The sequence below is a fragment of the Trachypithecus francoisi genome, unplaced genomic scaffold (genome assembly GCF_009764315.1).
Source record: "Trachypithecus francoisi isolate TF-2019V2 unplaced genomic scaffold, Tfra_2.0 Lachesis_group5, whole genome shotgun sequence".
Taxonomy (NCBI): Eukaryota; Metazoa; Chordata; class Mammalia; order Primates; family Cercopithecidae; genus Trachypithecus; species Trachypithecus francoisi.
This window is the reverse complement of record NW_022681470.1, coordinates 134,840,658-134,866,965: the sequence shown is the minus strand read 5'-3', so window position 1 is coordinate 134,866,965 and position 26,308 is coordinate 134,840,658. Positions and strand designations below refer to the sequence as shown.

Sequence of the window (26,308 nt, the reverse complement as noted above, 5' to 3'; positions counted from 1 at the left end):
TTTTGTATTTTTAGTAGAGACAGGGTTTCACCGTGTTGCCCAGGCTGATCTCGAACTCCTGACCTCAGGTGATTTGCCCACCTCTGCCTCCCAAATGCTGGGATTACAGGCGTAAGCCATTGTGCCCGGCCGCTAAAAACAATTCTTAGGCCAGGTGTGGTGGCTAAGGCCCATAATCCCAGCACTTTGAGAGGCTAAGCTGGGTGGATCACTCTGAGCTCAGGTGTTCAAGACCAGCCTGGACAACACGGTGAAACCTCATCTCTTAAAAAAAGCACAAAAGTTACCCGGATGCTGTGGCTCACACCTGTGGTCCCAGCTCCTCGGGAGGCTGAGGTGTGAGGATTACTTGAGCCTAGGAGGTAGAGGTTGCAGTGAGCTAAGATCACACCACTGCACTCCAGCCTGGGCCACAGAGCAAGACCCTGCCTAAGGAAAAAAAAAAAAAATGGAGCCAGGTGCGGTGGCTAACGCCTGTAATCCCAGCACTCTGGGAGGCCGAGGCGGGCAGATCACGAGGCAGGAGTTCGCGACCAACCTGGCCAATATGGTGAAACTCTGTCTCTAATAAAAATACAAAAAAAAAAAAAAAATTAGCCAGGCGTGGTGGCAGGCACCTGTAGTCCCAGCTACTCGGGAGGCTGAGGCAGGAGAATCGCTTGAACCCGGGAGGCGGAGCTTGCAGTGAGCCGAGATCCAGCCACTGCACTCCAGCCTGGGCAAGAGAGCAGGACTGTCTCAAAAAAAAAAAAAAAAAAAAAAGGAATTCGGCTGGGCACGGTGGCTCACGCCTGTAATCTCAGCTATTTCAGAAGTTGAGGCAGGAGAATCACTTGAACCTGGGAGGCAGAGCTGCAGTGAACCCAGATTGCGAAACTGCACTCCAGCCTGGGCCACAGAGCAAGACTCCATCTTGGAGGGGAGGGGAAGAAAAAGAAATTCTTGGATGGAGAAAGGGGCAGACAAACGGGGCAGAGAAGTGCATACGCAGATAGAAACAAGAACAAGATAAGCAGGACACATGGATGAACAGATAGACGGACAGACACATGGGACACACTGATGGGCAGATAGGGTCCACAGAGAAACAGACGGGGCAAGTGGATGGGCAGGTAGAAGGAGAGGCAGGGCCCATGGACAGACAGACTGGGATGGATGCATAGACAGACGGATCGATCGGGTGGATGGGCTCACTTGCAAGTGCGCTCGCGGCCACCGGCGTGGCAGTCGAAGTTGTCGTAGAGGCAGGCGGGCGAGCTGCAGGCGGGGTCGCAGCGGCTGTTGTTGAAGAGGCGCCAGCACTGTAGCGCCTCGCACTGCCGCCAGGGGTCGCCCACGCTCAGCGAGCAGTCGCCGCCGTCCCAGCCGCAGCCCGGGCTGTTGCACTCGCGGTCGCAGCGCTGGTCCCCGCGCTTGGCCTGGCAGGCGGCGCGCGGGCACCGCGGCTCCTCCGAGACCTCGGGTGCCGCGGCGGGCGCCTCGCAGCGCGGCCCGGTCCAACCCTGCGCGCAAGCGCAGCGGAAGAATGGCGACAGCGGCGCGGGGCGGCAGGAGCCCCCGTGGAGACAGGGGGCGGCCGCGCAGCTGGCGTTGCTGGCCCCCGGCGGCGACCCGGAGAAGCTGCGGCAGGAGGGCCCCGACAACCCTGGGGGGCAGGCGCAGCGCGGTCCGCGGGGCGTCTGCTGGCATGGGACGCCCACCGGGCACTGCAGCTCCCGGCAGGAGCGCGCCACCCGCTCGCAACGCGGACCCCAGAACGGCTGGGGATCAGGTTTGGGGAGGGAGGAAAAAAAGTGAAGGAGGGGAGTGGAGGGAAGGAGGAGAAGAAATGGAGGAGTGGGGAAAAGAAGAGTCAAGGGGAGAGAGAGGGAAGAGAAGAGGTCAAGATTAAGGAAGGTTGAGACCCGCCCCCGACAACCTCCCCATGTCCCACCCAACCTCTCCCCTTTCCACAACCTGGCAGACACGCCCTGCCACCCCCGGAGGCCACGCCCCCCAATTACCAGCCTCACCCCCTTTTCCCTTCAAACCTCCAGGAAATTTCGGGGGCGGGGGGTTGTTTCTTTGTTTTTTGAGACAGAGTGTCACTCTGTCGCGAGGCTGGAGTGCAATGGCGCGATCTCGGCTCACTGCAACCTCTGCCTCCCAGGTTCAAGCGATTCTCCTGCCTCAGCCTCTCCAGTAGCTGGGATTACAGGCAGTTACCACTACACCCGGCTAATTTTTCTATTTTTCGTAGAGATAGGGTTTCACCATGTTGCCCAGGCTGGTCTCGAACTCCTGGCCTCAAGTGATCCTCCCGCCTAGGCCTCCCAAAGTTCTGGGATTACAGGTATGAGCTACCACACCCGTTAGAAATGTCAGCATTTTCCAGAAACTCCCTTCCCTTCGAAGTCTCCCCTAAAGCCACATCCTCCTCTTAGACGCCAGGCCCCACTACTCCAGAGGCCACGCCCCTGCCCCTCCTCCAAAGGCCGCCACCCACACCTACCTGGGCACAGTGACAGGTGAAGGTCAGCCCACCCCCAGGACCCGGGCTAGGACGGCACTGGCCTCCATGCTGGCATGGCTGAGACTCACAGGGAGACAGGACAGTCTGACAGCGAGGACCTGAGCGAGCAGGAACATGTAGATCAACCACAGTGGGGGAATAACAGGCGGGGTCCCAGGCCAGCCCCTTCTCCAATGCTTACCTGAGAAGCCAGCATGACAAAGACAAAGGAAACCCCCGCCTGGGTCCTGCAGGCAGTCCCGGGTGTGTGCTGCGTGGCAGGCACCTGAGCGACACTCATTGATGTCTGCCTCGCAGCGCAAACCAGTGTATCCTGGGGGACAGGTGCAGCGGAAACCACCCACCAGGTCCACACAGGTGCCATTGTGTAGGCACCGGGGCCCTGAGTCCAAGGGTGGGCCTGGGCCGCAGTCATCCTCATTAATCTCGCAGAGCACGCCTGGGGGAAGAAACGGGGTAGTCAGGAGGGAATGAAGGCAGCCTCCCATCCTGTCCCCCCAACCCTGGCCCTGGCATACCCAGCGTTCCTGGGGGACAGGAGCAGAGATAGCGGGCCACGAGGTCAATGCATGAACCCCCATGCTGGCAGGGCTGGGAGGCACATTCGTCCATGTCGTCCTCACAGTTATCACCATTGTAGCCAGGAAGACACTTCAGTGGGGCAAGAGAGGGACCCACTCAACTTAGTGTGACACAGACACAACTGGACATACCCAGGAAGATACAAAGAACGCCAGCACAAAAGGTCACACACGGATGTCCAGCGCACTACCAGTAGGTAATCCCAGAACTTTGGGAGGCCGAGGTGAGCAGATCACCTGAGGTCAGGAGTTCAAGACCAGCCTGGCCAACATAGTGAAGCCCTGTCTCTATGAAAACTACAAAAATTAGCTGGGCATGGTGGTGGGTGCCTATATTCCCAGCTATATGAGAGGCTGAGGCAGGAGAATCACCTGAACCCGGGAGGCAAATGTTGTAGTGAGCTGAGATTGTGCCACTGGACTCCAGTCTGGGTGACAGAGTGAGACTCTGTCTCAAAAAACAAACAAATAAACACCCCAGATCTACCCAGAGTGACACCTACGGATATACCAAGAGTCACAAAAGCAAAAACTCAGACACATTTAGAGACATACACACACCAAGTCACAGATGCACGGAAACATGTGCCCAGACACACCTAAGCATGCCCACCCCCTCTTCCCTTTCCTGGGGAGCGCCCCCTTACCTCACACATGTAGCCCCCCATATAGCCACGGCACGTCCCCCCATGCTGGCAGGGCTGGGCCAAGCAAGGGTCCACCTCCTGCTCACAGTGGCTACCAGTACGGCCCTCTGGGCACACGCAGTAGTGGGAGCTGTCTTCATCCACACACTGCCCACCCGCCTGACACAGCTGCTCCAGCCGCACCCCTGCAAAGAGGAGAGTGGCACAGGAACAGAGGTAACCCCATATATCCCCCTTCTGCCTCCATCACACACATCTTCCAACATCCTTGCTAGAATGGGTCCACAGGATCGCACCCACACTCCATCAGGTTGTTGCACACCCTTCCAGCAGGCAAGGTCTCATCACTGACACACACACACGTCTTCCACGCTCACAGCAGCTCGGTCACACCCTGTAGCACATACACCATCCGTGCTGTCTCACAGTGACAGACACACACACCATCCCGGCCAGTTGTCACATGCTCACACACCCATACCACTTAGCCACACACCCCACCATGCCGCATAAGCTCTGTGACACCCCCATTCGGCTCACACTAGCAGGAGGTACGTGCAAGAGCCCCCTCCCGAAACCCCACAGCCCCGCCCGCGTGCTCCCACTCACCGATCTGGGCTGCAGCCTCCCTGCAGGGCAGGCTTCGGATGTCACAGAGACGTCCGCTCCATCCCGGGGGACAAAGGCAATAGGCCCCAGTCTGGACGCAGCGACCCCCGTTTTGACAAGGCTGGCGGCTGCACCAATCCACCAGCGTCTGGAGGGGAAGCACTAGAGTCAGTACTGGGGTGTATAGGGGGTAGTCTGGGAGACACTGTGCCCGGACTTGGCTCCTCCGTTCTAGGATACCAGGCAGGCTCCTCCCCCAGGTCCCCAGTAACTCCACCCACCTGGCACTGCGGGCCCGTGAAGCTCTGGGGGCAGGCGCAGCGGAAGCCAGAGTGGGCGGAGCTGCAGACGCCCCCGTGCAGGCAGGGGCGCGAGAGGCAAGGGTCTGCCTCATGTTGGCAGTGGGCTCCTGTGTAGCCAGGACGGCATAGGCAGCTGAACGAGTTCACGCCGTCCACGCAGGTCCCGCCATTGAAACAGGAGCTGGGGCGGAAGGAGTGGGAGGGAGAATCAGGCTCCGCCCCCTCACAGGCCCCGCCCTCCTTCCTGAGTCCCGCTAGAAGCACTGAGTTCCACTGGTAGCGCTGGGGACGTCCCACTCCCTGACCCTTATCTCCGCAAGAAGCTGCAGCCCCAGCAGAAGCCAACCAAGTCCCTTAGCCCCAATTCACCAGGGACTTCAGCCCTAAGGTGAGAGCCACCTGGAGACCATGCCCTCTCAGGCACCAGAGATTCCAAGGTGACCTCCAAATAGACGCCCTGCTCCTTCCCTGGCCCTGCCCCATTAGTCATCACAGTCTGCAGTGGGTATCAAGCTGAGGACTTCCCCTAGTCCTTGCTGTCCCCACTTCGTCCCAGATTCCAGGCCTCATCCCAAGTCAGAGTTCCTGCGCTCCAAACAGAGGCCCCGCCCACCTGGGGCTGCAGTCGGGCAGGTCCTGTTCACAGTGGAAGCCTCCGTAGCCAGGCGGGCAGGTGCAGGTGAAGGAGGCCACGTGGTCGGTGCAGGTGCCCGGGCCGCAGGGGTTGCTCAGGCACTCGTCCACGTCGCGGGCGCATCGTGGGCCGGCGAAACCAGGGAGGCAGGAGCAGGAAAAGGAGCCCACACCGTCTTGGCACGAGCCACCGTTCAGGCATGGGTCTGCCGACAGGAGAAAGGCAGTCTGGTCACCTACTTTGCCCCCATTAGTCCAGTCTGACTGGGATATGCCTTGGATTGAGAAGAATTCAGGAGGAAACCAGGTTCAACTGGGATGGGGTGCATTTGATCAGAGGAATCTAAATCCATCCCCTTCTGTGGCCTCGTCCCCTCCTTTATCTGGAAACCTCACCTATGTGGCAAGGGCAGGATGTTGGGAGAACCAAAATGTCCCTTTAAGCTGCCGAGCAAATGCTGCTAATTGTGCCTGATCTAATTCCTGTGCTTGGGACAAGCCAAGGACAGTGGCCACTAGCCACATGTGGCTACTGAGTTCTTGAAATTGTGACTAAATGGAGAAGTGCTATAAATGTAAAATACACACTGGGTTTCAGATTTTGAAGACATGGTATGAAAAAAAAATAGGCTGAGCATGGTGGCACGCACTTGTAATCCCAACACTTTGGGAGGCCAAGGTGGGCAGATCACTTGAGCTCAGGAGTTCGAGACCAACCTGGGCAACATGGCAAGACCCCATTTCTATAAAAAATACAAAAATTAGCTGGGTGTGGTGGTGCACACTGTAGTCCCAGCTACTGGGGAGGCTGAGATGGGAGGATCACTTGAGCCTGGGAGATCAAGGCTGCAGTGAATCATGACCACACCACTGCACCCTAGTCCGGGTGACAGAGTGAGACCTTGTCTCCAAAAAATTAAAAAAAGGAAAAATGTAAAATATCTCATTAACACTTTTTATACTGATTACATGTTGAAATGATATGTTAATATGTTGGGTTAAATAAAATAGATTATATCCATTTACTTTTATTTATTTATATTTATTTTATTTTATTTTTTGAGATGGAGTTTCACTCTTGTTGCCCAGGCTGGAGCACAATGACACAATCTCAGCTTACCACAACCTCCCGCCTCCCGGGTTCAAGTGATTCTCCTGCCTCAGCCTCCTGAGTAGCTGGGATTACAGGCATGAGCCATCATGCAGGGCTAATTTTGTATTTTTAGTAGAGACGGGGTTTCTCCATGTTGGTCAGGCTGGTCTTGAACTTCTGACCTCAGGTCATCCACCTGTCTCAGCCTCCCAAAGTGCTGAGATTACAGGTGTGAGCCACCGCGCCCAGCCGATTATATACATTCAATAAATTAAATTTAAATATATTAAATTTGGCCAGGCACAGTGGCAGCAGTTTGAGAGGCCAAGGCAGGAGGGTGGTTTGAGGCCAGGAGTTTGAGACCAGCCTAGACAATGTAGCGAGACCCCATATCTACAAAATTAAAATAAAAATATTAGCTAGGCATGGTAGTGAGTGCCTGTAATCCTAGCTACTCAGGAGGTTAAGACAGGAGGATTGCCTCAGCCCAGGAGTTCGAGACTACATTGAGCCAAAATCGCACCACTGCACTCCAGCCAGGGCGACAGAGCCACATTCTGAATAAATAATACATAAATAAATAAATACATAATATTAAATTTAATATCTCCAGTTTCTGTTTATTTTTAATGTGACTACTAGAAAATTTGAAATTGCATATATGGCTTGTGTTGTCTATTGGGCGGCATCCCTGGGGAATCCTCTGGGGGGCCTTTTTGTTTGTTTTTTGTTTTTGAGACAGTTTTTCCTTGTTGCTCAGGCTGGAGTGCAATGACACGATCTCACCTCACCGCAACCTCCGCCTCCCAGGTTCAAGTGATTCTCCTGCCTCAGCCTGCCAAGTAGCTGGGATTACAGGCATGTGCCACCACACCCTGCTAAATTTGTATTTTTAGTAGAGACAGAGTTTCTCCATGTTGGTCAGGCTGGTCTCGAACTCCTGATTGCAGGTGATTCGCCCACCTTGGCCTCCCAAAGTGCTGGGATTACAGGTGTGAGCCAACGCACCCGGCCTCTAGGGGGCCTTTTATCTCATACTCTGCACACGATATTAACTCGCTCTCAAAGCCAGTGCACTCAGGCCGGGTGTGGTGGCTCACGCCTGTAATCCCAGCACTTTGGGAGGTGGAGGCAGGTAGATTGCTTGAGCCCAGGAATTGGAGACCACCGTGGGCAACACGGTGAAACTCCATCTCTACAAAAAATACAAAAGATTAGCTGGGTATGGTAGTGCGCGCCTATAGTCCCAGCCACTGGGGAGGCTGAGGCACCTGAGCCCAGAGAGCAGAGGTTGCAGTGAGTCATGATCACACCACTGCACTCCAGTAACAGAGCTAAGACTGTCTCAAAAAAAAAAAAAAAAAAGGCAGTGCACAGACTCCAGGGTTCTAAGCCCAGCTCATTTCCTAACTCGTTCCATAGCCTCGGGCAAGAAGTCACTCAACCTCCTTGGGCCTAGGTTTCCATATGAATAAAACGGGAAAAGTAAGATAACTGTGAAGACGAAATGACAGCACAGTGCCAGGCACACAGCTCAAGCTTAATGACTGTGTTCCCCAGAGCAGCACCCCCAAGAGCTCCCCTGCACTCACTGGGGTCACAGTCATTGATGTCCTGATCGCAGGAAGGGCCAGTGTACCCTCCCTGGCAGGTGCAGCTGAAACTCCCTGCCAGGTTGGTGCAGATGCCATGAGGGCCACAGGGTGCGGGGCCAGCACACTCGTCCACATCCTGCTGGCATCGTGGGCCTGAGGGTGGGGAGCAAAAGGTTACACCTAGGATTACAGGGTATAGAGCAGGGTCCCAGGCACCTGGGGCTCAGGAAGAACCTGCAGGCTGAGATGGGTGAAGGCAAAATAAGCCATGCTGTCAGTCGCGTGTGGGCATTTTGCCTATGCAGTTTCAGAACAGCCGTCTCTCTGTCTCAGTAGGTGGCAAATACCTACAATGAGATCTGCTCCTCCAGGAAGCTGTACCCCAAATCCCATCCTGAGTCCCAGCATCTCTAGCCCCATAGCCCTTCCTCTTCCAAAGGCTGACCCACACAGGCAGCAGATCTGTGTCCAGCTCTGTCTTTCCCAGAAGGAAACCTCTCTCAAAGGCAGGGCTGGGGATGGTCCCCTCCAGATCCCCAGCATCAATCCCGATAGGGCAGGGGGCAGAGGAGATGGAGAGGAGGAGGGGCGAGAAGCAGGTGACATACCTTGCCAGCCCTGGGGGCAGGAGCAGACAGGCAGCTGGCCAGGGGCAGACTCGCAGTGGCCCCCATGCTCACAGGGGTTCGGCGTGCAGGGGGAGAGGAGCTCACACTGACGTCCTGTGGGGGGTGGAAGAGAAGGAAGCAGAGATAGCCTTGAGGGATTCCCTGATCCCATCTCCCCCCACCTCCCCCAACCTGTGCCCACTTCAATACCCACCTCCCAAGCTCCTGGAGGGAAATGATTGAAAGCAAAAAAGAAGCCAATATATGGGGAGGAGAGAGTAGAAGAGAAGAGAGATGAGAGGGCTGTGGAGGGAAGGTGAGGTACACACCCTGGACACCAGGGGGGCAGGTGCAGTGGAAACCCATTCCATCGCTGCTGCATGTCCCGCCGGCCCGGCAGGGCTGGGACTCACAGGCATCTCGAGCCAGGCTCTGGCTGCAGCGGGGGCCACTCCAGCCAGGCTCACACACACAGCGGAACCTGGCAGGGGAAGGTAGTCAGGCCAAGGAGGTTGGCCAGGGAGAGGAGGCGGTGTCTGAGGTTGAGAAGGACTCTCACCCGCCAGGTGCATCATAGCAGATGCCGTGACTGCAGGGCTCATGGGCACAGGGATGGCTCGGGGGGAGGCAGAGTGGAGGCAAGGAGCCGGGCGGGCAGAGGCAGCGGAAGCCGTTTTCCCCATCCACGCAGGAGCCTCCCTCGCCGCAGGGGCTGGAAGCACACTCATTGATCTCCACGTTACAAAGGGGCCCTGGGGAGTACACAAGCAATCTCACCTCAGAACAAAGGCAGCAGGGACAACCAGGGAGGGACGATCTGACCCCACTTAGCACACCCACACCCCCGAGCAAGGACAACCTCTTTCGTAAGCATCAGCTCTTGTGCAAATTAGGACACTCACCTCCTCAAACAAGAGCTGCCTTGCCCCAGATCATTCTGGTCCCCAAACTTCCATGAAGTCCCTTTCTTTTTCTTTTCTTCTTATTTTTTGAGATAGGGTCGCACTCTGTGTCTCAGGCTGGACTGCAGTGGCGTGATCATAGCTCACCACAGCCTCGACCTCCTGGGCTCAAGCGATCCTCCCATCTCAGTCTCCCGACTGGCTGGGACTACAGTTGCACACCAGCACGTCCGACTAATTGTGTGCATGTGTGTGTGTTTATCTACTTATTGACTAATCTGGCTTTGGGAGTGTGTTTATTTTTTGTAGAGACAGGGTTTCATTATGTTGCCCAGGCTAGTCTCGAATTCCTGGGCTCAAGTGATCCTCACGTCTCAGCCTCCCAAAGTGCTGGGATTACAGACATGAGCCAACACACCTAGCAAAGTCCCATTCATTTCCACCAAGAATTACTTTAGTCCCATTCAGAAATAACCTAGTCACTGAGTTTGGACACTTTCATCTATGTTCCAGAATAATCTTGTGTGTGTGTGTGTGTGTGTGTGTGTGTGTGTGTGTGTGTTTAGATGAAGTCTCACTCTGTCGCCCAGGCTGGAGTGCAGTGGCACAATCTTGGCTCACTGCCACCACCGCCTCCTGGGTTCAAGCAATTGTCCTGCCTCAGCCTCCCAAGTAGCGGGGACTACAGGAGCCCACCACCACACCTGGCTAATTTTTGTATTTTTAGTAGAGACGGGGTTCGCCATTTTGGCTAAGCTGATCTCAAACTCCTGACCTCAACTGATCCACCTGCCTTGGCCTCCCAAAGCTCTGGGATTACAGGCGTGAGCCATCACGCCCGGCCTCCAGAATAATCTCGAAATAACCTTATGCCAATGAGACAGCACAGACTCAGGGCAAAGCACGGACAACCTCATTGGACAAGAGTCTGCAAAGATATAGGCAAAACAGGCCCACAGAAACGAGCGACTTCACCCTCGATCTAAGGACCCCCTCTCCATGGCAGCCACTTGCCCACCTGTGAAGCCAGGTTGGCAGACACAGTCGTAGCGGTTGATACCATCACGGCAGACTCCAAAGCTGCAGGGGTTGCTGGCACAGTCGTCAATGTTCACTTCGCAGTTCACACCTGGTGGCCAGGAACATGGCATGCAGCAATCACCACTGTGCCCCACTAAATGCAACCTACCCAAACCCTCTGTGCCCCTTCAGGAGTGCTGTTTCTGCCCCAGCCCCCGGTCCTACCTGTAGTCCCAGAAGGGCAACGGCAGAGGTACTTGTCCACCAGGTCTAGGCATTTGCCGCCATGGCGGCAGGGCTGGCTACGGCATTCGTCCACCTGGCTCTCGCAGCGTGTGCCCGTGTAGCCAGGGGCACAGGCACATGAGAAGCTGGCGATGCCATCCACGCAGCGACCATGGTGGCATGGGTCAGGGGAGCAGTCATCCACGTTGCGCTCACACAGCATGCCCTCAAAGCCTGCGGGGCCAAGAGTGTCAGGCTCCGCCCACTTGCCAGGGGCCTGCCCACAGGTGAGGCCTCGGACCAATCCTGGTTCAGCTCTATCTGAGGCCCTGCCCATCAAGCTGTCAGGAGGCAGGCTCAATACAGGCCCTGCCCCCCAACTTAACTTCCACTCCACCCCTCTATAAGCTCCGGAATTTGTCCCTAGCCAAGACTCTCCCACAGTTAAATCCCACCCCCAGCTGTGGCCCCACCTCCAGCCCTGTTTCTGCCCCACACCCCACTGGAGATGGGAGCACATGGCAGGTGCCAGGGGAAGGTACTGGGCCCTCCCCATTCAGTCACACGCACCCTGTGCCCAGCCCAACCCTTTGGCTCCACAGGTAGCCTTATGTCAGTCTATATGCATTATTGGCTCCACCCCCCAACTCTGTCACTGGGTCCTGCCTTGCTACAACCCCGCCCCCAAGCTCTCCCCAAGTCTGTTATTGGCCCTGTCGCCCACAAGCTCCGCCTCCTGATTCTTGTCAGATTGTCATTGGCCCGCCTCACCCTCGGCACAGCGGCACTCGTAGCCATCAGGCTGGTCCACGCACTTGGCGCCATTCCTGCAGGGTGTGCTGGCGCATTCGTCCACGTCCAACTGACACGTGGAGCCGCTGAAGCCTGGGGTGAGGAACGGGATGAGCAGAGGCCCAGAAAAGGTGAGAGCAGTACACCCCACTCCAGCCCCACCTTGTTTGGGTGGAAAAACCCATTTACTTGGATTTAAATTAACTTCAATGTGCTTCATAACCTGTGGTTTCTATTGTAAGTTATCCGCTAATGTGGTTTTATACCCACCCTGGAGTTTTCGCCCCTTCCCAGACATGTTTTTCAGGCTCCCTCTTCCAAGGTCCTCACCCGAGGGGCAGGTGCAGCTGAAGCCGTTGACTCGGTCCTTGCAGACCCCACCGTTGACACAGGGGCTACTCTGACACTCGTCAATGTCCACCTCGCAATAGGTTCCTGTGAAGCCTGGGGCAGGCAACAGGGCTTAGGAAAGTGGGGGCTGCCCTGTGGTGTGAACGGGGTGCAAGGAAGGAGGTACTTCCCTTCCTACTCATCGACAAGTCCCCCAAGCCTTCGTCCCCACTCCCACATTCCCAGCCCAACCTTAATTTTCAGCCTGGACTGTCACCCAGCTGTGGTCCCAATTGGCCCAAGGCTCATGGGTGTCCGCAGAGGCCTTGCCTTCAAACCCTTCCTTCTCTCCCCAGTCCCCAGACTAAGCCCTTTCCCCAGTCCCCAGCCCCCAGCCCCAGGGCCCCCCATAGCCTTTGCCCAGGCTCACTGCAAGACTGTCTGCAGGCTTCACCTTGACCTCACAGCAGCCCCGACTCTGCCTCTCTATCCCCAACCCCTTGCCGAGAGGGTCCTAAGGCCAAGAATACTCCCAGCCCACCTGAGGTTCTACTGACTCCATTTGACCAAGCCCCCAGAATCACACAGGATTCCCTTCTGGCCCTGACCCCACCTCCCTCCGGGCTTCAGTCTCTAAGGGTCCCACTCCAAACCCACTTCCACCCCATTCTGCTCAGCTGCCCATCCGCGGGCTTATCTGGCCCCGCCCCTGCCTCAGGACCCGCCCAGGCCACGCCCACCACCCACCTGCCATACAGATACAGGTGAACTGGCCTATGCGATCAAGGCACGTGGCCTGGTTGCGGCAGGGCCCCGACAGACATTCGTTGACGTCAGTCTCACAGCGAGGTCCAGTGTAGCCACGGCCGCACTGGCACAGGAAGGAGCCCTGTGTGTTCACGCACCTGCCCAAGTGCTCGCAGGGGTTGGCGCCTGCCGGATAGAGTGCGTTCAGTGTGGGCGTGGTTGGATGGGACCCCCTCCTCTCCCCTCTTTCCTGGCCCATTCACAGACGATGGAGCTCCCCTCACCGATAGAGCACTCGTCCACATCCTGGTCACACGCGCCGCCCGTGAAACCAGGCGGACAGGTGCAAATGGCCCGGCCGTTCACCGGATTCGTGTCACAGATAGCATCCTCGTGGCAGGGGTTGCTGACACAGGCGTCATCCAGGTGACACAGGAGGCCTGGGAAGTGGTAGGCAGAAGTCATAGTGAGACCTTCCTGCTCTGCCCAAAAGGCCCACACCCTTTGCATATTGTTTTGTTGTTGTTTTGTTTTTTGAGACGAAGTTTCGCTCTTGCTGCCCAAGCTGGAGTAAAATGGCACGATCTCAGCTCACTGCAACCTCCACCTCCCGGGTTCAAGCGATTCTTCTGCTCAGCCTCCGGAGTAGCTGGGATTACAGGCATGCGCCACCACACCCCGCTAATGTTTTTTACTTTTAGTAGAAATGGGGTTTCACCACGTTAGCCAGGCTGGTCTCAAACTCCTGACCTCAGGTGATCTGCCTGCCTCAGCCTCCCAAAGTGCTGGGATTACAGGCATGAGCCACCATGCCTGCCTTCCAGCCTTTGCTTCTGTAATACCCTCTGCCATGTTATGCCCTCTTTCTATATCCATGTTCCCCTCCTAAACATGTTCTCTGATCTTTGCCACTTCCAAAGATAACTTCTAGGAGTTCCCCAATTCCAATGGCTTCTGCATGCATCAGTGCAATGTCAGCCTCCTCCTAAGTCTCTCCCAAGCTTCCTCTCCCAGCAACTTCCCCTCTAAAGTCGCCTCCGGCATAATCTTTTTTTTTTTTTTGAGACGGAATCTCGCTCTGTCACCCAGGCTGGAGTGCAACGGTGCAATCTCCGCTCACTGCAAGCTCCACCTCCCAGGTTCACGCCATTCTCCTGCCTCAGGCTCCCAAGTAGCTGGGACTACAGACGTGTGCCACCAAGCCTGGCTAATTGTATTTTTAGTAGGGACAGGGTTTCACTGTGTTAGCCAGGATGGTCTTGATCTCCTGACCTAGTGATCCGCCCGCCTCGGCCTCCCAAAGTGCTGGGATTACAAGCGTGAGCCACCGCGCCTGGCCTCTTTTTTTTTTTTTTTTTTTTTTTTTTTCAAATATAGGGTCTTACACTGTCTCCCATGCTGGAGTGCAGTGGCTCAATCTCAGCTTACTGGAACCTCCACCTTCTGGGCTGAAGCCATCCTTCCACCTTTGCATCCAGAGTAGCTGGGACTACAGGCATGCACTACCATGCCCAACTAATTTTTTGTATTTTTGGTAGAGACAGGATTTTGCCATGTTGCCCAGGCTGGTCTCAAACTGCTGAACTCAAGCAATCCACCTGCCTGGGCCTCCAAATGTGCTGGGGTTACAGGCGTGAGCTACCACACCCAGCCTACCAAGTTTTTGTAGAGATGAGGTCTCACTATGTTGTCCAGGCTGGTCTTCAAAGTCCTGGGCCCAAGCGATCCTCCTATCTTGGCCTCCCAAAGCGCTGTGATTACAGGCATGAGCCACTGTGCGCAGCCTAGCATAATCTTTCTAACACTCAAGTCAGACTTCTTATTTGCCCCACCTAAAAACCATCCATGGCTCCCTGCAGAGGAAACAGCCACTCACCAGTCTTGCCCATGGGGCAGGCACAGTAGAAAGAAGCCACGCGGTCATGGCAGGTGGCCCCGTGGAAGCACACGGCTGTGGCACAGTCATCGATATTCTGACTGCAGCTCTCGCCTGTCCAGCCATTGACACACACGCAGCTGTGGCCACCCAGCGTGTTGAAGCAGGTACCCCCATTGTGGCAAGCGTTGGGTTGCAGCTGACACTCATCCACATCCTCTGTGCAGAACTGGCCTGTGGCACACAGATGCAGCAGTCCAGCTACCTGGAGCATGTCCACCCGAGGCCTGCCTCCCCGCTCCCTCTGGCCCCAGTGCCCACCTGTCCACTCAGGAGGGCACTGGCAGTTATAGGTGTTGACGCCATCCACGCATGTCCCCCCATTGAGACATCGGTGTCCTGGACAGTCGTCCATGTTCACTTCACAATTCTGACCCTCAAACCCTAGCAGGGAAGGGGGCAAGGATGGTCACCGTCGGGCTGGCCTGATGTCCCCACGCCCATCCCTTTGCCTCCCCTGAGTAGGGCTCACTCACCAGGAAGACAGGCGCAGTCGTAAGTGAGGTCGCCACTCTGCCTGCAGGTGCCCCCGTTACGGCACGGCGAGGGCGCACAGGGCACGGCGGGGTTCTCACATAGAGGCCCCGTGTAGCCAGCTGGACACTGGCAGCGGAAAGAGCCAGGCGTGTTGAGGCAGGTGCCACCATGGCGGCAGGGCTCACCCACCCGGCACTCATCCACGTCACTTCGGCAGCTGCGGCCCTGGTAGCCAGGTGGACAGGAGCAGAGGAAGCGTCCATCGGGCCCCACTGAGCAGCGGGCACCGTGGGCACAAGGACTGCTGAGGCAGGGATCTGGCAGAGAGCAGTCAGGGCCTGGAGGGAACAGGACAGGGTTAGTTTGGGACTGACGACACCTCCGCCTGCCTCCCCTCCAGACTCTTCCCCTCTCACCTCGGAAGCCACGGGGGCACCGGCATGAGAATCGGGCGGTGCCAGCCACCACTGAACTCTGGCAAACACCACGGCCAGCACAGGGGCCTGAGTGACAGGGGTCCTCCAGCTGACACCGCTCACCCACCCAGCCAGGCGGGCACCTGTGGGCAGAGGTGGCTTGGTCGGGCAGCACAGGGCAGGATGGCCCCAGACACAAAGATACACACCAGACAGGCAAGAAACACACAGGGAAACAGCGCAGCAAACACACATTTGCTGAGCGCGGTGGCTCACGACTGTAATCCCAAAACTTTGGGAGGCTGCGGCAGGCAGATCACTTGGAGTCAGACCAGTCAAAACCAGCCTGACCAACATGGTGTAACCCTGTCTCTACTAAAAGTACAAAAATTTGCTGGGCATAGTGGTGTGTGCCTGTAGTCCCAGCTACTCAAGAGGCTGAAGCAGGAGAATCACTTGAACTCGGGAGGTGGAGGTTGCAGTGAGCCAAGATCGTGCCACTGCACTCCAGCCTGGGTGACAGAGTGAGACTCCGTCCCAACAAAACAAAACAAAACAAAACACACATTCATTCATGCAATGAAGATTTTCTGAGGACCTACTATGTCCTGAGCAATACAAATACAGTAACAAACACAATGAAAGTGGTCCCTACCCCTCTGGATCCTTGCAGCAAGGTCCAGGCAAGGAGAACATATAGAAATAACAAATTACTATACAACATGCTGGCAGGGGGTGGTGACAGCCATCAGAACCATGAAGGATGTAGTCAGTTGGGTGGCAGCCCCTGAAAAGGTTATGTCCATGTCCCAGAACCTGTGACTAGGACCTTATTTTTTTTTAAAAATGACTCTTTGCAGATGTAATTTTTTTCTTTTCTTTTCTTTTTTTTTCTTTTAAGAGACTGAGTCTTGCTCTGTCACCCAGGCTGGAGTAGCTGGGTAGCTGGGACTATAGGCACACGACACCACACCTGGCTATGTAGATGCAATTAAATGAGAGATGTCAAGATGAGATTATTCTGAAGTATTCACCTGGGCCCTAAATTCAGTAACAAGTGTTCATACAAGCGAAAGGCTCACGACTAATCCCAACACTTTGGGAGGTCAAGATAGGACAATCACTTCAAGACAGAAGTTCGAGAACAGCCTGAGCAACATAGGGAGACCCTTTTTCCATTAAAAAAAAAAAAAAAAAAACCTGGCATGGTGGCAGGAGCCTGTAATCCCAGCTACTCAGGAGGCTGAGGCAGGAGAATCGCTTGAACCCGGGAGGTGGAAGTTGCAGTGAGCCGAAATTGTACAACTGCACTCCGGCCTGGGTGACAAAGGGAGACTCCATCTCCAAAAACAAACAAACAAAAAAGGCCGGGTGCAGTGGCTCACACCTGTAATCCCAGCACTTTGGAAAGCTGAGGAGGGTAGATCACGAGGTCAGGAGTTCAAGACCAGCCTGGCCAATATGGTGAAACCTCGTCGCTACTAAAAACACAAAAATTAGCTGGGCGTGGTGGTGCACACATGTAGTTCCCGCTACTCAGGAGGCTGAGACAGAAGAAGCACTTGAACCTGGGAGGCGGAGGTTGCAGTAAGCCAAAATCATGCCACTGCACCCCAGCCTGGGTGACAGAGAGAGACTCCATTTAAAAAATAAAAATAAAAAATTAGCTGGAAGTGGTGGCTCACACTTGTAGTCCCAGCTTCTTGGGAGGCCGAGGTGGGAGGATCGCTTCAGTCTGGGAGTTGAAGGCTGCAGTGAACTGAGATTGCGCCACTGCACTCCAGCCTGGGTGACGGAGCAAGATTCTGTCTCAAAAAAATGAGAGAGGCAGCCAAAAGGAGATTTGGGTGGGAGAAGGAAGAGAAGGAGACTGAGACAGGGACTGGAGTGAGACAACCACAAGCTGAGAAACGTCTGGAGCCACCGGAAGCTACAAGAGTCAGTTCTCCCCTGGGTCCCCATGGAGAGGCTCAGCCCTGCCGAAACCTTGATTTCAGACTTCCAACCTCCAAACTTCATGGCAATGAATTACTGTTGTTCGAGCTATCCAGTTTGTGGTAATTTGTTAGAGCAGCAGTAGGAAGCTAAACCACAGGGCTAAGGGATAGAATGAGGGGGTTGAGGAGGTGGAATTCTGTTTTCACAGACATTTGAAGGTAACGAGGGGGGCATGGGGATTTATGGGGAACAGCATTCCAGGCAGAGGGAACAGCAAATCAAAAGTCTCAGACCCTTGTCCAGGCCCAGTGGCTCACGCCTGTAATCCCAGCACTTTGGGAGACCGAGGCAGGTGGATCACCTGAGGTCGGGAGTTTGAGACCAGTCTGACCAACACGAAGAAACCCCGTCTCTACTAAAAACACAAAAAATTAGCTGGGTGTGGTGGCACATGCCTGTAATCCCAGGTACTTGGGAGGCTGAGGCAAGAAAATCGCTTGAACCCAGGAGGTAGAGGTTGCAGTGAGTGAAGATAGAGCCACTGCACTCCAGCCTGGGCAACAAGAGCAAAACTCAATCTAAAGAAAGAAAAAGAAAGAGAGAGAGAGAAAGAAAGAAAGAGAAAAGGAAGGAAGGAGAGAGAGAGGGAGGGAAGGAAGGGGAAAGAGAAGAAAGAGAAAAGAAGAGAAAGAAGAAAGAAAGAAAGAAAGAAAGAGAAAGGAAGGAAGAGAGAGAGAGGGAGGGAAGGAAGGGGAAAGAGAAGAAAGAGAAAAGAGAAAGAAAGAAAGAAAGAAAGAAGAAGAAGAAAGAAAGAAGAGAAAGAAAGAAAGAAAGAAAGAAAGAGAAAGGAGCCGGGCGCGGTGGCTCAAGCCTGTAATCCCAGCACTTTGGGAGGCCGAGACGGGCGGAACGAGGAGGAGAGAGAAATGGAACAGAAGAAAAAAAAACAAAAAAGCCGGGCGAGAGGGAGTAGTAAAGAAGGAGGCTGAGGCGAGAGAATGGCGTAAACCCGGGAGGCGGAGCTTGCAGTGAGCTGAGATCCGGCCACTGCACTCCAGCCTGGGCGACAGAGCGAGACTCCGTCTCAAAAAAAAAAAAAAAGAAAGAGAAGAAAGAAAAGAAAGAAAGAAAGAAAGAAAGAAAGAGAAAAGAAGAGAAAGAAGAAAGAAAGAGAAAGGAAGGAAGAGAGGAAAGAAAGACAGAAAGAAAGAAAGAAAGAAAGAAGAAAGAAAGAAAGAAAGAAAGAGAAGAAAGAAAGAAAGAAAGAAAGAGAAAGGAAGAGAAATGAAGAAGGAAGAAAGGAAGGAAGAGAGGAAAGAAAGACAGAAAGAAAGAAAGAAAGAAAGAAAGAAAGAAAGAAAGAAAGAAAGAGAGAAAGAAAGAAAGGAGAAAAGTCTCAGACCCCAGAACACAACCACCCAAGCACACATAGGCCCAGAAACCACAGCTACACACATAGAGGGACACACCAATTGGACCCCATGGCCTGGCCAACACTCAAGATACCAAGCCACAGCATCCCACGCGGAAACGAGTAACTCTCACTGACAGGGACAGACAGCAGGGCTCCCACAAACCCTCAAGTCCCTTCCCTGGGACTTATATAGCCTCCCATGAAGGGATGGGAAGGTGGAGGGTTGGGGAACTGACACTGCTGTCGGTACCTTCATCTCTGGGGGGGTGGTCCTTCAACCTGCACTCCCCTCCCCAAGCCCACCAAGGAGTGTGAGAAATTGGAACTGGGAGGGATTGGTCTTAAGACTGGAAATCTCCAAGGGGCTCTAGCGTGGTCAGAGGGAGGGGCTTGGAGAAGCCAGAGAGTCCTAGCTCCGCCCCCCAACGCTGCCAACCCTCACCCCCCTCTACCTCCCCCGTCCCTGGCGCGGTTGTCCTCCCTCCGGCTTGTCCCAGACGCCTGCGACTGAGCTCAACAAGCGGCTGACTCAGTCAGCGTCACCCGCAAGATCCCCCCCACCCCGGCCCCCAGCGAAACAGGTCGGGGCACGGCCGAGCACGCAGAGGTGCGGGTGGCGTTGGGAGGGGAGGGCACAGCTCCCGCCCCCTCCTCCAAGGCCTGCAGGGCGACCACTGCGGCCGCGACCGCGCGTCGGGAGGGGGCGCGCTGAGCTGGGCGCCGAGGATAGCCGGTCCCACCGCCAGGCAGGGCGCGACCCGCGCGGGCCCCCTCCCGACGCCCCGGGCGGGTTCCCACGCTCTGAGTCCCGCGCCCCCGCCGACCGGTCGGGCCGGTTCCAGCCCCAGCCCGCGCCCCGCCCCACGGCCTAAGCTTTGGGGGAGACGGAGTGGGGAGCGCAGACCTGGTCGGGGGGGCCACAGCGGGTGAGGCGAGGACTAGGAGATGGGGACGAGGTCTATGGAACCTTCTGCGGTCGGAGGGGGGGAGTCTTGGGGGATCCATGGGTGGGGTGACAGCTTGGGGCATCCTTGAAAGGACCTGAGTATTTAAGACCATGAAAGAGACTCGTGGGGGGTGGGGGGCGTGCAGGCAGTGGTTCCCACAGCCCAGCTCGGAGGATTGAGCCCGCTCCACTCCGGGCGATCCGGGCTCCGGGCGCCGCGCACGCCGGTGATTCACCTGTCGAAGGGCGGGGCAGCCGCGGGCGCATTCACCTGTCGGCAGTATTCCAGGCGCGGAGCTCCACTGCGCAGGCGCCCGGCCCCACCGCTCGCCCTCCCAGGTGTGTGGCTCCAGGTAAGGTCACACTTTTCCCCATCCAGCCCCACCATCGCAGACACCCCAGCCCCACCCAGGAAACCCCCTCAGTCAGGCTCAGCCCTCCACAAAGGTGAGCCCGAGTGGGAGATCCAGCCAAAATAAATGTAGGTGTAACTTCAAAGCGGCTCTTCTGGGTCTAAAATCACCCTAGACCGACCCAGCTTGGGACTGACCCAGTACTTGGCACACATGATGCTGAATAAATGAATACATTAATGAGTCAATTAATGGCTACGGCGTGAACTGCTGTTATTAATGATAGCATGAAAGGAGCCAAGCATTTCCTCATAATCTTGAGAGACTTCTCCTTAGAGCACCTGTTTCCTGCCTCCCTACCATTATTATTTATAATAATGCCTATGTGTTGAGCACATACTGTATTCTGAGCAGTTAATGTATGCTGAGTGCATACAGGAGTTATTATTGCCCCATTTTCCAGATGCAAAAACTGAGGCTCAAAAAGCTTGAATGCTCAAGGTGTCCCAGACCCCAGAATTCAAACTGAGCTCTTTCCGTCTCTGCTCAGCTCTTTCCCAGCCTCTGCTCTGCTCCCCGCAACCCCCTGCCTTTCCTTGCGATATCTAACAACTAAATTGTTAAGCCCCTTCACAGTCGCCAGGGTGAAGCATGCCCTATCTCACAGGTGCAATGATGATCAGAGAGGGAAAGTGACTAGCCCAAAGTCACACTGCAAGTAAGTGACAGTGGAGGACTGTATTATAGGCCTCCTATGTCCCCCACCACTAAATGTTGAGAGACGGGAGGGGCATGGAGGGTGTGAGCCACTGCCATTGGTGCCTGGCAGTTTGTTGATTGAATAATACCTGTCTCATGGGGGGCTTTACATGTGACCTCAGGTGGCCAAGAACTGTGAAGCTCGGATTACTAGGTCCATTTTGCAGACCATGACACTGAGACATAAAGAGTTTAAATCCTAGATGGTCAGCAACATGATGTGGGACTTGAACCCAGGCCAAGAAGACTGCAGAGCCCCTGCTCAGTTTCCAATGGGGAAACACAAGAGGTTGCCCAAGCCACACACATGTAGGAAGTGGTAGAGACATCCATGGTGAACACAGAAGCAGAGGGAGAAGACAAATCGCACCCCCCACACAGGGCCCACTGGTGGCTCTGAGCCAGGCACTCACAGGCAGGCAGCCTCCCGGGAGGGCAGCTGGGTGCAACGACCTCCATTTGCACACGGGCTTCCGTCCAGGCAAGGGGGGGCTGTGTGGGGGCGAAGGAAGGTGGAGGATCAGCCAGGTGCCCAGGAACCCCAGGCCCAAGTGACAAACCCCCTCCCTCCCTCCACCAGGCAACAGCTGCATGGGGCTGGGGGCGTCTCTGCGGATGCAGGGAGTCCCCCCATCCACAGTTCCCACGGCCCCCTCCCCCGCCCCAGCCCCAGCTGTTGAGACTGCAGCTGTCCCTGCCAGCTCGGGCCCTGGGAACCACAAAGCAGGGGCGGGCAGGAGGAGGGGCTGTCTTGTGCCAGATGTGGGGGCTCGGGAAGCTGCCAGAGCCAAGATGTGCAGAATGGGGTGTGCCGAAACAGGAAGTAAGGGTGCTGAGTGTTACAGGGAGGTCTGGGACTTCAAGTCCAGGTTCAGGGGTAATAAAAGGGGAAGGGGCAGGGGATCCTAGGGCCGTGGGTCTTCCTTTCCCTGATGGGCATCTACTCCAGCCAGGCAGGCCTGCGTTGTGCTCTTGGGAGAGGGACCAAGGCATGTACCCACGAGTGAGCACAGCATCTCCAGTAGCAGCCAGCGCTGGGCGTTGCTGGAATAGGGTGTGTGTTGAAGGGAGGGGCAACTGGCACAAGGCATGTGCTGCCCTGTCCAACATCACCATCCCTAAGGGCTGTGTCCCTCTAGGGTGTGGCATAGTCTAACTGTCCTGCCAGACGGGTCCAGGGTGTGGCTGGATCTGAGCTAGTGGAGAACTGTGTGCATTCGATCAGGTGTGGGGACACAGTGTGTATGTCCATGCGTGCTCGTGTCAAAAAGAGGGTGATGGAGAAAGGAAGATCGAGAAAAACAGAAAGACACAAAACCATGAACTAGCCGGGCGCGGTGGCTCAAGCCTGTAATCCCAGCACTTTGGGAGGCTGAGACGGGCGGATCACGAGGTCAGGAGATCGAGACCATCCTGGCTAACACGGTGAAACCCCGTCTCTACTAAAAATACAAAAAACTAGCCGGGCGACGAGGCGGGCGCCTGTAGTCCCAGCTACTCGGGAGGCTGAGGCAGGAGAATGGTGTAAACCCGGGAGGCGGAGCTTGCAGTGAGCTGAGATCCGGCCACTGCACTCCAGCCTGGGAGACAGAGCCAGACTCCGTCTCAAAAAAAAAAAACAAAAACAAAAAAAAAAAACAATGAACTAGAAGCAGATAGACCAGGAGAAGACAGAGAAGGACAGAAAGAAACGGGCCAGGCGCAGTGGCTCACGCCTGTAATCCCAGCACTTTGGGAGGCCGAGGCCGGCAGATCAGAGGTCAGGAGATCGAGACCATCCTGGCTAACAAGGTGAAACCCCTTCTCTACTAAAAACACAAAAAATAGCCAGGAGTGGTGGTGGGTGCCTGTAGTCCCAGCAACTCAGGAGGCTGAGGCAGGAGAATGGTATGAACCCAGGAGGTGGAGCTTGCAGTAAGCCGAGATCCCGCCACTGCACTCCAGCTTGGGCGACAGAGCAAGACTCCCTCTCAAAAAAAAAAAAAAGAAAGAAAGAAAGAAAAGAAATAGAAAGTGGCTGGGCGCGGTGGCTCACGCCTGTAATCCCAGCACTTTGGGAGGCCAAGGTGGATGGATCACCTGAGGACAGGACGAGTTTGAGACCAGCCTGGCCAACATGGTGAAACCCAGCCTCTACTAAAAATACAAAAGTTAGCTGTGCGTGGTGGCGGGCGCCTGTAATCCTAGCTACTCAGGAGGCTGAGGAAGGAGAGTCGCTTGAACTCGGGAGGCGGAGGTTGCAGTGAGCCGAGATCGCGCCACTGCACTCCAGCCTGGCAGCCTGGGAAGAGTGAGACTCTGTATCCAAAAAAAAAAAAAAAAAGAGAGAGAGAAGGACAGAAAGAAATAGAAAACAAGAGGGTGAGGGTGAGTGACAGAATGAGTTGAACTGATCCTGAGCATGGGCGTACATGATATATGTCGCCTTCCCCACAGGACAAGCCGACTGGACACTACCACCCACACCAGGACCTGTGGGTGTTCGTGAACTCACGCTGTGGGTCTCATAACATGGGCTATGGGTCACGCTGAGCTGTAGGCAATGTGAGCCACATGTGTGTGCGTGCACAGGCTTGTGTGTCAGTCTGTATGTGGATTTGGGCATGCATCTATTGTGTCCCTGTGCAGCTACATGTGAGTCTATCTGTACATGCATGTCAGCGTGGGTGTGCCCATGTGTGTATGAGCTGCACACCCATACAGGAGTGCACAGATGTGTGTGCTGTCTGTATGCAGGCTGTGTCTGTTGTGTATCTGTGTATGTGAACCGGGCATCTGGGTGTACAGCTGTGTGTTGGTGTGACCTGTGTGTGCACCGCTGTGTCTGTGTATGGGTTGGCTATCTGTCCATCTGCATGTGTGAGCTGGGTGTAAGCATGTCCTTGAATCTTTATCTGTGTGCTGTCTGAGTGTGTGCAGGCAGCGTGTGTACCACACCTTGCACTAGTGATGCACAGTATGTGTGATCATATTTGTGTGTGCATGTATGTCAATGTGTGAGCTGTGTGTGTGAAGCTGGGTGTGTCTTTCCTGAGCCAGGTGTGCATGTCTGCGAGTGTGCTGTGTGTGTGCAGGTTTGCATCTCTGTTACTTGACCTAGAGTTGTGTGTGCCAGCGAGTGTGTCACAGGCCATGTGTGTGCGCCGCTGGTCCGGCGGAGGCGGCTGCTCCTGCCCTGTCCTGTCCCGTCCGGGCCCCGGGGCTGGGCTGGGGAGGCCGTTCACTCCCGAAACCCCCATTCCACCCAGCGCCAAGCCCCACAGTGGCGTCTGGGACCCCTGGCCAGGGGCCTTGGCCGGCGCCCCTCCCCCGCCCACCAGGCCTCCCGTAGCGGTGAGGGGGGTGCCCCCGCAGCCCCCTCCCCGGCCCTGCCGCGGGTCCCGCTTTGTCTGGCAAAGAAAGCGCGAGGCCGGCCGGGGGGAGGGGGTGTCTAGACGGCGCGGCCATTGTCCCGAGCGGGGGAGGGGAGAGAGGAGAAGAGGAGGGGCGGGGGGCCCCTGGCCGACTGGGGAGGGGCTCCGGCCGTGGGGAGGGGGCGCTGGAGCCTAAGGGGAGCACGTGAGTCCTCGCCCCTTCCCCTCCCCGTGCAGGGGCGGGGTCTCAGGGCCTCCGGGTCCCCGCGGCCAGAGGAGGGAGCGGGGCTGCGGGCGGGGGAGGGGGCGCGCGCGCCGCCGAGGCTCCGGCTCCGAATCCGGCTCCGGGTCTTGCTGCGCGCCGGTCTGGGAAGTTTTCTCCGAGTTCAGAGCTCCCAGAACTTCGCGCCCCCTCCCCACCCCCCGCCGGGCCAGGCCCGCCCCGGGTGTCGGGGGCGGGGTGGGGGGGCTTTTGTGCGAGAGGTCCCCGGCCTAGGAGTACCTGGGCCCCCAACCATAAGCTACCCAGGACTCCAGGCGTGAGTTGGATGGGGACGAGTCCCGGACTCTGTACACCCTTCCCACCTCGAGTCCCTGATCCCTGCACCTCGAGCTCCCAGTCTCGGACTCCTGGGTCCCTTCATCTTCTGCTCTGATCGCTCAAGGGTCCCTGTTCCTTGGGCCTCTGGGGTCCTCCCCATTCTGAACCTCTGGGACCTCCAGGACTGGCATGCAACCCCGGGCTCCTGCGCGCCTTCCCCGACCCTGGTTCCTGCCTCCCATGAAAGCCCCCAGCCCCGGCCTTGGGGGTTCTTGCACTCCCCCTCTGCCGCCCTCGTCCCATCCGCCAAGTCCCGGCCCCTCACCTGCAGCCCCAGGCCCCGCTAGCAGCAGCAGCAGGGGCAGCGCCCGCACGGGTGGCGGTAGCGGTGGCGGCGACATCGGGCGACGGCGGCGGCGACGGCCCCGGGCCCCCGGCCCCATGGCGGCCGGCCGCGACCCTCCCCTCCTCCCTCCTTCCCTGGGCTCCGGGCGCGTCCCGGGCCAGCCTCCGCGCCGCCAACTTCGCCGAAGTGAGGCGGCCGGGCCGCCCCGCCCCCAGCCCTCGAAGGCTCGCCCCGCCCCGGGGCCGGCCCAGCGCGCCCCCGCCCCCCGCCCGGCCTCCCGGGGTCCCTGCCCACCCTCCACCCGCATGGCCTGGGACGCGCGGACCCTCGGAAACCCAGGCCGAGCATGCAGTGAGACGCGGGCCGAACCCGGAGTGGCGGGCACACCCAACCTGCTGAACGCCCACGCACCCCATCCCCATCCCCCAATACACACCCAGAGCAGGACACCTCTGGAGCTGGGACAAAAACACAGCCTCCCAGAAACCCTGGAAACTGAGACCAGTCACGTCCTGAGAGGCTCATGGACCCATAGCCACGGACGCGCAAATGCAAGCCCATGCACCAAGATTCCCCAGGACTCGCTGATCTAAAACACTCACAAACCTAAAAGTCGACCGGGTGCGGTGGCTCACGCCTGTAATCCCAGCACTTTGAGAGGCAGAGGCAGATGGATCACTTGAGGTCAGGAGTTCGAGACCAGCCTGGCCAACATGGTGAAACCCCGACTCTACTGAAAATATAAAAATGAGCTGAGCATGGTGGTGCACGCCTGTAGTCCCAGCTATTCGAGAGGCTGAGGCAGGAAAATCGCTTCAACCCAGAAGGCTGAGGTTGCAGTTAGCCGAAATTGTGCCACTGCAGTCCAGCCTGGGCAACAGAGCAAGACCCTGTCTCAAACAAAACAAACAAACAAACAAAAAACCGCTAAAACCCACTCAACCAGGCAAGAAGCCTAGGAGTACGTTTGCAGCCTCAGACCTCAGACACACACTAGGAGTCACATGCATGCGTGTGTGCTCACACATGCACACACACACACCCTTCTTTCAGCCCTCCCAGAAAGCAACCCACTTCCTCCTTACTACCCTCTGTGACTCAAAGGGTCTCCCCAGCCCCCTAGTCCCACCCCCATACCCCACACATCTTTGGCCCTCAGCCCATCTGGCTCAATTAGATCAATTCTCTTTTCTATTTTTTTTTTTTTTTTTTTTTGAGACAGGGTCTCGCTGT

The 26,308-nt window shown here is 56.3% G+C and overlaps 1 protein-coding gene across 1 annotated transcript in view; it reads right to left on the bottom strand.

The window, feature by feature from the left end:
* The window catches only part of NOTCH3 (notch receptor 3), a 43,598-nt gene extending 18,342 nt beyond the window's left edge, over positions 1–25,256 (bottom strand). Inside the window, exons 1-24 of the mRNA XM_033196580.1 lie at positions 25,055–25,256; positions 21,249–21,327; positions 15,426–15,568; positions 15,009–15,347; positions 14,794–14,916; positions 14,473–14,706; positions 12,881–13,036; positions 12,597–12,782; positions 11,850–11,963; positions 11,499–11,612; positions 10,728–10,961; positions 10,501–10,611; positions 9,140–9,332; positions 8,910–9,061; positions 8,581–8,694; positions 7,970–8,125; positions 5,265–5,490; positions 4,631–4,832; positions 4,350–4,497; positions 3,741–3,925; positions 3,031–3,163; positions 2,694–2,951; positions 2,492–2,610; positions 1,195–1,760 (exon numbers count right to left, since the gene is read on the bottom strand). Of these exons, the coding sequence (XP_033052471.1) occupies positions 1,195–1,760; positions 2,492–2,610; positions 2,694–2,951; positions 3,031–3,163; positions 3,741–3,925; positions 4,350–4,497; positions 4,631–4,832; positions 5,265–5,490; positions 7,970–8,125; positions 8,581–8,694; positions 8,910–9,061; positions 9,140–9,332; positions 10,501–10,611; positions 10,728–10,961; positions 11,499–11,612; positions 11,850–11,963; positions 12,597–12,782; positions 12,881–13,036; positions 14,473–14,706; positions 14,794–14,916; positions 15,009–15,347; positions 15,426–15,568; positions 21,249–21,327; positions 25,055–25,172 (4,403 nt within the window). The 5' untranslated portion in view covers positions 25,173–25,256. The remainder of the gene's footprint in view (positions 1–1,194; positions 1,761–2,491; positions 2,611–2,693; positions 2,952–3,030; positions 3,164–3,740; positions 3,926–4,349; positions 4,498–4,630; positions 4,833–5,264; positions 5,491–7,969; positions 8,126–8,580; positions 8,695–8,909; positions 9,062–9,139; positions 9,333–10,500; positions 10,612–10,727; positions 10,962–11,498; positions 11,613–11,849; positions 11,964–12,596; positions 12,783–12,880; positions 13,037–14,472; positions 14,707–14,793; positions 14,917–15,008; positions 15,348–15,425; positions 15,569–21,248; positions 21,328–25,054) is intronic.
* Positions 25,257–26,308: the final 1,052 nt, after the last annotated feature.